General features: G+C 45.3%; 1 protein-coding gene across 1 annotated transcript; it reads right to left on the bottom strand.

Moving 5' to 3' along the window:
- Positions 1 to 8384: 8384 nt before the first annotated feature.
- Positions 8385 to 8987, bottom strand: LOC107797641 (uncharacterized). Its single transcript, XM_016620544.2, has one exon. It carries the CDS (start codon positions 8985 to 8987, stop codon positions 8385 to 8387), a length of 603 nt encoding a protein of 200 aa, XP_016476030.2.
- Positions 8988 to 9465: the final 478 nt, after the last annotated feature.

Below are 9465 nucleotides of genomic sequence, written 5' to 3'. Positions count from 1 at the left end.
GTGAGCTATGCAGGTCGTGATGGTTGCGGCGAAGTGGCAGCATGGCCCTACGTGGGCCGCGCATTTCAAACGCTTCGATTTTTCCGGGTGACTTGCTGGAGTTCTGCTGTCCACGAGTTAGGATGACATCATAATGTCATGCGTCATTGTGATGCATATTCCCGAGGCGTCGTTTTGTTTCATGTGTGACATCTGATTAGACCTGCCACCTCGGTTCCAGTGCCAGTAATGATGAGCCGTTTTTGGTTTAGGTGCCAAGACCTTTATAAATAGAGATATTTGGCCACGATTTTGAAGTTTTAAATCTTCAGTTGTTTCGAAATCTCATACTTTTCTCTTGCTCTCTTCTCCTCCGAACTTCTCTTCTTTGTTCCAGTGATATATATATTGTTCTTAACTTTTCTTGCTCAGCTTGCATCGTATGTCTACAAGGTGATAAATATGTTGACCAAATTCGCGAGCTGGGCGGGGTCGAACTAAAACTACGACACTTGATACACCTGTTCGCCCCCGGCTTTTATAGGGGGGCGATGTTGAATCTTCTCCACCGAGGAGGCAAGTGCATAGTGGTGAAGATGGACGACAAAGCTAATTGTCAGTTTTGGATTAACATCTTCTTCGTCAGGACCGAGGACATCGTGGCCAAAGTCAATGGCTTTCCCAAAGCTTGGAACTACACTCGTGAGTGCCCTGTTTCTTTCTGTTTTTACTTTTGATTTTGAACTTTGATTGATGATTATTTTTGTTTTTCCTTTTATAGCCAACAATCAGCCTCCTTCTCTGGCCCCTCATATTTCTGACTGGGGCGAGTGACTCCTCCCTCACATCGTAGGGATCTGTGATTGGCCAAGTTTTTCCAAGAAATTCGGGCATGCTCTCCCTTCAACTGGTAATTTCCTATCTTTAGTCGTGGCCACTCCGTCTCTTATGTTATGAGGATTTATTTTGTTCACTCAGTACTGTCTTTTTCTCAGGCAGAGGTTCTCGGAGGAGCCGGGCACCGATGCCTTCTTTCCGTAAGGCAGCTACTGCCCCCTCGACTTCGGCTCCTGTTACGGCCACTACATCTTCCGTTCTGGTCTCGACCTCAGCTATCGTAACTCGGGAGCCCGTCTCAGTTCCTTCTGCAGCTCCTACCTCCCGACCTTATTCGCTAATTGATGAGGAAGCCGTCATCAATGGAGATAATGGCCTTGTCCTTCGGGAAACAACCACAATGCATATCGGGGAGAGCCCAGAGGCGAGTCCTGAAGCCCCTTGTTCGGAGAAAACGGGTATGCATCCTGTGGGGGAGGAGGCCAAAGGCGTGGTAAGCAATGGCGACCCTATTCCTTTGAGGCGCGGAGAGGCCTCATATTCCGGGGTCGCGGTAGACGTTGATCCATGTCTAATCCACACTCAATAGTGAGTACGTTCATTGGAAGAATAGTACCCAATAAGAGTCAGGATCGATTTCCACAGGGAGTTTAATATGGGTGTTAGGGGTATACACTTGATAAGAGCAAATGAAATAACTAAATTGCGCTTCCAAACAAAGGATTTTTATTTTCTACTTCTAAATTATCACTAACAATTATAAACTAAAGAGGAGAAACTAGAAAGCAAATGATTGTTATTGTTATTTTTACCAAATGGTTAAAAAGCCTAGGGGTGTGACCTTCACTTAGGTGTTTGCCTAATGCGTTAAGTACGTTAACACTTGTTTTGTTGATCGGGGTATATTATAGCTCTCAACTCTAAGTTACTCACTCAATACCTCTCGATATAGAGTGATTTTTCCCAATTTGGCTTTCTCAAGCCCAAATGGGTATCAAGCTAAATAGTTGGTATGAGCTCAAGTCAGGTTTTTCTAATTTAGTTCAAACCCTTTAATTAGGCTAATCAAATCCTTAATTAGCCCAATTTCTTGTTAGCCAAGCTTTCCTAGACTAGGTCCCTCTTTCTCAAGTAAAGACCAAGTAAAAAATGCATGAATCAATATTTGCAACCATTAATTCTAAAATTAAAATATAAACAAGGCTAAATAATCAATATCCAATCATAAACGAGCATTAAATTAAATATCCATAAGGTTTACACACTAGGGTTGAGTCACAACCCTAGTAAAAGTCTAGGTACTCATAGTGGAAAATGAAGAAAACAAAAAAGAAATACTAATTAAACTCATAATCTAAGATTAAAATGATAAATTATGATGTTTAAATCCCAAAATAATCACAAATTTCCTAAAATAGAAAATTATAACGGCTACAGCTGCTTGAACTTCAAAACTTGACCTAAAAATGTGATTCCCGTCTATGTATAGTAGCCCAAAATTCGCTGACAAAAATACCCCTCGGGAGGTTCTGCGCCTGCACAATTCCATATGCGGTCCGCACATTACTTCAGCTTGCAGGGACTTGGAATCTGCATCCGCACAATTTGGTTTGCTGCCGCACAATTCTTGTGTGGTCCGCACTTCAGACAAGGCTTCAAGTCTTGGTCAATTGTACACTCTCTGAACTTTTGAATTCTTTGTCAGTGCAGACCATGTTCTGCGGTCGCACAATTGATGTGCGATCCGCACTTATGCTTTAAGTCTACTGGGCTTCTTCACTAGTTCTGCGGTCGTAGAGGGAATTCTGCGGTCCACACTTTCTTTTGCGGCTGTAGAAATACCTCTGCGGACCGCACTTCTTGTGTTTTATGCCCCTTCTTGACTTGTGAGTCGGAACATTCCTTTTTGAGTCGAATTTCTTCATGAGAGCCCAAAATTCCAACATTCCTGCAATTTGCACGCTTTTATTAGTGTTGGGAACATAAATCAATACTTTCAGACTAAAACAGAAGCAAAAAGGTGCTAATAAGTGGTCAAAATTCACACTTATCAGACGTGCCTTCCTCGACTGATGATAGGGGGAAGGCCGTCGTTGAAGAGGATGTTGGATCTGACTCCGACATGGATGTAGATGAATTGAGGATGATCGACAAGAGGCTTACTCAACTTGAAGTGAGGTTGGAAGGGGGTTCGAGGACTATATCGATCCCGATGGACCGTAATCTTCTTGTGGATACTGAGAAGATTATCCGCTCCATTGTCCATATTTGTTGTGAAGTTGAGGGTACGACCCCCAAGACTATAGATGACAGTGCCCTATTGAATAACATTGACGGCCTCGCCCTTCGGGTAAGTACATTTGCTATCCGTTATTTTTCCTTAGGTTTTGTTCTTTCGTAGGTTCTAACTTCATTTATTTTGTAGACGGTCGTCTTGGAGATTGAGAGTGCTCGTAGGGAGCAGAGACGCAAAGACATTTATGTGAAGTTAAAGGAAAAGTACTTCAGGTGCCTTGAGAAGTACCTAGAGCTTCAATGTCGGCTCCGCAAAAGAGGCAATGTGCGCCAACTGAGGGACGACTTGAAGGCAAGAGACGAGGAGCTAGTGCGGATAGTGGGGAAGTGCAGCGTCTTGGAGGGGACGTTGATGAGCAAGGAAGAAGAGCTCGAGCTCAGCAAGGTGGTCGAAGCCCAGTGCAATGATCTTCAAGCTCAGGTGGTCTTGCTGCGAGGCCAACTAGTGTCAATTCAGGGTGGAGGCTCTTAGTGGTAAGATCACCGAGAAGATGGAGGAGCTAGAAAAGGCGGGGTCCGCTCGATTGGAGGATTTGAGGAAGGCGGAGTCTCTTGAGGCGGTGATCCAGACTCTCCGTTCCGAGTGAGAAAATGATTTAGCAACGGTAAGGCTCAAAGAAGAGCGGCTCGATGAGAGGATTGGGGAGTTGGAGAAAGAGACCTCTGATCTTTACGATCGAGCGGTTTCTCTGGAGGCCGAGAATGCTAAACTACTTGAACGACCTTCTTCATTTGAAACTTCCAGCTTCCCCAACACTCCTTATGATTTATACGAAGAGTTTATTCATGCTGAATCCCGGTTGGATGTGCTTCGCGAGTTGCATGTAGCGGGCTCTTTTTTGTTGCAGACTTTGAGGGTGCTCGTATCAAAGTTCGCGAGGCTCTGATTGCGTGTGGTTATGTTCCGGCTACTCCTCATCTTGGTGAGGAAGATGAGGGCGACAAGGATGCTATAGATCACCTTGAGGATAAGGCTTGGTATGATTCCAAATACCCTCCGGGTGAGGATGGCGAAAACGCTGGGGGCCGAGATGGCTAGGGAATTAGCGGTCAGGGTCGTGATCATGTTGAAGGTGAAGCTGGCAAGGATGTTGAAGGCCGTAATGGCGGTGACCGGTAGTTTTCCTTTTGACTTTTTGTGTAGATTTTGCCGGCGTCTTCACGAGCCTTTTGTAAACAGTTTAGGTATATGAAATATCAAAGTTGTTCCTTGCATCTTCTTCCATTCATGTGGTTTATTATCTGTACTTGTGTATATTTTTATTTCTTTGTTGAGATGTGGACGAGGGCCGATAGATGTTTGTTCGAGCAAGGTCAAACACTTTAAATCGCGACCGAGGGATGGTAGGTCCTTGTTCGAGCAGGGTCGAACACTTTAAATAGCGGCCGAGGGCTGGTAGGTATGTTTTCGAGCGGAGTCGGACATAACCTTTCATTTAATCACGACCGAGGGCCGGTAGGTGTTTGTTCGAGCGGGGTCGGACATAACCTTTCATTAAATCACGACCGGGGGCCAGTAGGTATTTGTTCGAGCGGGGTCGAACATAACCTTTCGTTAAATTCCGGCCGAGGGCCGGTAGGTATTTGTTTGAGCGGGGTCGAACATAACCTTTCGTTAAATCCCGATCGAGGGCCGGTAGGTATTTGTTCGAGCGGGGTCAAACATAACCTTTTGTTAAATCACGGTAGAGAGACGGTAGGTGTTTGTTCGAGCGGGGTCGAACATAACCTTTTGTTAAATTATAGCCGAAGGCCGATAGGTGTTTGTTCGAGCGTGGTCGAACATATCCTTAACACGAAAAATGTGTGCTGATAAGCATAAGTTTCTTATTGCTTTAACATTGTTGCTTTGGTTACATACTTGGAGAAAATTATAGATTTTGGGTTTTGGCTGGTGTTCCAGTCCCAGTCCAGTCTATCTAGTCCCTTCATTGGTTGACTTGGAGAGTATCGAGAGGTCGAGAAATGAAATAGTAACCACGATACTACCCTCGCGCACTTCGACTAGAAGTGTTCCCTTCACTGCCTCATTAAAAAGCTCCTTGAGAAAAGAGTACGACTTGGGGGATACTTTTTCTCTCAAGAGTTGAAGTATTTGAGGTGATTGATGTTCCAATTGTTTGGTAGTAGCTTTCCTTCCATTGTTTCTAGTTGGAATGAACCGTTGTTCACTTTTGCTGTGATTTTTGTACGGATCGTCCCAATTCGTTCCCAGCATGCCTTCTCGGGGGTCTTTGCTCTCTTGAGTTTTGGCCTTCAGTACATTGTCCCCGACATTGAGCGGACGTACCTTTGCTTTCTAGCTGTAATAGCGTTCTGTTTGTTTTTTTGGACGACCATTCTTATGTACGCCATATCTCTTCGTTTGTCAATTTCGTCGAGTTCCTGCCTTCTACCCTCATCGTTACTCGTGTCGCTTTTATGTGAGTACCTTAGGTTGGGTTCTCCGACCTCGACCGGTATAGCTGCTTTGGTCCCATAGACTAGAGAGTAGGGTGTCTCTCCTGTCTTCATCTTCGGAGTTGTTCGGTAGGCCCATAATACTTCTGGTAGTATTTCCGGCCACAACCCCTTGGCGTCTTTGAGATTTTTCTCCATGATGTTTTGTATGGATTTGTGGGAGGATTTCGCTTGCCCATTACCCCCTGGGTGATATGTGGTTGAGAGTATCCTCTTGATATGCAACTTTTCGAAGAACTCTGCGTTTTATTTTCCTGTGAACTGGGGTCCGTTGTCATAGCTGATTTCCTTGGGTAGGACGAATCGACAGATGATGTTTCTCCATATAAAGGCGATTACTTCCTGTTCCCGTATTTAGGTGAATGCTCCTGCTTCCACCCATTTGGAGAAATAGTCAGTTAAAACCAAAAGGAATCGTACATTACCTTATCCTGCTGGGAGGGGCCCCACGATGTCCATTCCCCACTTGATGAATGGCCAAGAGGACGTGACTAAGTGGAGGTATTCGCCTGCTTAGTGAATCATTGGGGCGTACTTTTGGCATTGCTCGCATTTCCTTACGAAGTCTGCGGTGTCCTTTTTCATGGTGGGCTAAGAGTATCCCACTCGTATGAGGCATCTGACCAGTGCTCGATTGCCGGAGTGAGCACCGCAATGGACTTCTTCGAGGACGCGTTGGGTTTTATTCGGGCCCAAACATTTTGCTAGGAGGCCGCTGTAAGTTCTCTTGTACAGGTCGTTATGAAGGAGACTGTATCTGGGCGTTACAATAATACGATTATGCAAGTACCAAGCTAAATTTATGGTTCTTACCTCGATTTGATCTAGTGATGAGTTGAGGAGGTGGGCCATGCTTTTATCTCCGGTTGTGATGTTTTTGGTAGCTGCGACCAGTTTGGCAAGGCCATGTGCTTCGGCATTCTGCACTCGTGGGATCTGATCGAGCTGGCATTCGTCGAACTCAGGCAATAGCTTGCAGATTTCGGTATGGTATTTTTGCAATCTTTGTTACTTGATTTGGAAAGTCCCTATGACTTGGTTGACTACGAGATGGGAATCACAATGGAGTTTCAGCCGTTTCGCTCCATACTTGAGTGCTAGCCTTAATCCTGCAATCACGGCCTCATACTCGGCCTCATTGTTAGTCATATCCGGGTACCTTATGGACTGACGAATTACTTCTCCGGCTGGGACCTCGAGTACAAGTACCAGTCTGGACCTTCATGCATTGGATGTGCCATTGGTGTATAGGACCCAGAGTTCTTGTGTTTGGAGGGAAGCTTGGACGACTTCCCTTTCGACTTCAGGCATTATTTTTGCACTAAAGTCGGCAAGCACTTATGACTTTATCAATGTTCGTGGATGATATGTTATATTGTACTTGCTTAGCTCGATAACCCATTTGGCTAGCCTCCATGATAGCTCGGGTTTATGCAAAATGCTCATCAGGGGAATTGTCATGATGACCGAGATGGGGTGGCATTGGAAATAGGGCCTAAGTTTCTGTGAAGCTACGACCAGGACCAGAGCCAATTTTTCGAGGTGTGGATACCTCGTCTCGGTGTCGACAAGTGTTTTAATAATGTAATAGATGGGAGATTGCGTACCTTTGTTTTTGCGGAACAAGACTGCGCTTACTACTACCTCGGAGACGACTAGATAGACGAGGAGTTGCTCCTCAGGTTCGGGTTTCGAAAGCACGGGCGGTGATGATAGGTATGCCTTTAGTTCTCATAGAGCCTGGACGCACTCAGGAGTCCATTCGAGGCTGTTGTCGTTCTTGAGTATGCCAAATAATTTATGACATCTATCCGACGACCGCGAGATGAGCCTTGATAGGGCAACGATATGTCCAACCAACCTTTGGACTTGCTTTTTGGTGGTTAGGAGTTCCGGTATCCTCTTTATATCTTTGATTTGGTCTGGGTTGAACTTGATCCCTCGATGCGACACTAGGAAACCCAAGAAATTTCCCGAGGCTACGCCAAATGCGCATTTATCCGGGTTTAGCTTCATTCTGTATCGTCTGAATATGTCAAAGTTTCTTTCAAATGATCGATGTGATCTTCTGCCCTTTCGGACTTGACCAACATATCATCTATATATACCTCCATGGTCTTACCGAACTGGTCTTTGAACATCTTTGTTACCAATCTTTGATAAATAGCCCCCACGTTCTTCAGTCCATATGGCATGACCTTATAGATATACGTTCCTTGGTGGGTGATGAACGTGGTCTTCTCTTGATCTTCTTCCACCATAAGAATTTGATTATAGCATGATTAAGCGTACAAGAAACTCAGTAGTTTATGCCCGACTGTTGTATCGATGAGTTGGTCGATATAGGGTAATGGGAACGAATCCTTCAGACATGCTTTGTTCAAGTCTGTGAAATCCACGCACATTCGCCATTTCCCATTTTTCTTTTTCATCATCACTACGTTAGCGATCCACTTGGCTATCTGCATGGCTGAGAGCAAACAAACCTCCATTAGCTATTGAGAATTGACTAAATTTACCTGGTTCGCGGAGTTTGTAGCCGATATAGGCCTTCTTGCTATGGTCATTGAGGTCCAATTGAACGGGGTTGAGTTCTTCTATGGTCGAACCTGTAGCCTCGACTGTGTCGGGATCTATGATGACGTCTCTGGTCTCTTCTTGCTTCGACATCGACCCTGTTGATTGCTATGCCTCTTTTTCTTTGTCTTTTTTATGTTGGGTGGCCGTGCTATCCAAGGAAATACGGTAGCATTCCGGGAATGTGCAATGTTCCTCGCGTATGCTGAATATCCCCCATGGTGTTGGGAATTTAATTACTTGGTATAGGCTGGAGGTATGGCTCTCATGGGGTGTATCCATGGTCGTCCCACTATGGCGTTGTACTTAGTGGCCTGGTCCATGATGTGGAATATCATCTCCAGAGTCACGCCGCCGGCGAAGACGGGGAGTGTAATTTCCCCGGATGTCCGCTCAACTACATTATTAAAACTGGTTAGCGTGATACAGCGCGACACTATCTTATCCTCAAGCATCATTTGGGTAAGGACTCGGGGATGGATAATGCACGCACCTCTTCCATCGTCCACAATGATGCGTTTGACATCGGTATCTAAAATGCGTAAAGTAAAAATGAAGGCATCATTATGAGGGAAAATCAAACCGTCAGCATCCGACTCATCGAAGATGATACTTTCATCGAGTCCGTCGTACCGTTTACGGGTGATAAACCGTTTAAGCTTGTGAGTGGTGGTAAACTTTACGCTGTTGATAGAGGTGTCGCCGCCGCCGCCGATGATCGTGTTGATGGTACGAGCTGATAATGGCTGCTTTGGCAGGCCTTGACGTTCACGTCCTCTGGCGAAGTTGGTTCTCCTCTTATCGCTTAACAGCTCTTTGAGGTGCCCTTGCTGTAACATGTTTATGACTTTTTGTCTAAGGGCGATGCAATCTTCTGTTTTGTTCCCGCGTTCCTGGTAGAACTCACAGAGGATGTCGAATTTTCTGGTGTTCGGGAATGATCTCATCTTCGGCGGCCATTTCACTTTTGTTCTAAGTTTCTCAAGAGCGTAGACTATTTATGTAGGCAACACACAAAAATTGTGAGCAGATAATAAAGGAGGCATACCTCTTTCGTTCCAATGAGTCCATGTCCTTGGCCTGGACGGGCCTCCTTCATAGCGGGGGGAGGGTGCGGTGGCCGCCCTGATATATGGTTGATATCGTTCCCTGTTAGGTCGTGGAATCGGATGATCTCTTCTGGTACTGTTTCTTTGCTCTTTTCTGGGTTCGGCTTGTACTGAGGTTAACTGGTGAGTTGGTCCGTTGAGGTCGTCCTTATCTACTCGTACCTCGGCACAATAGGCATTATGGATTTCATCCCAAGTAGTTGGAGGA

This window comes from Nicotiana tabacum, chromosome 15 (genome assembly GCF_000715075.1).
Source record: "Nicotiana tabacum cultivar K326 chromosome 15, ASM71507v2, whole genome shotgun sequence".
Classification (NCBI taxonomy): domain Eukaryota; kingdom Viridiplantae; phylum Streptophyta; class Magnoliopsida; order Solanales; family Solanaceae; genus Nicotiana; species Nicotiana tabacum.
Note: the sequence above shows the minus strand (reverse complement) of the source record. Positions and strands in the feature narration are given on the sequence as shown.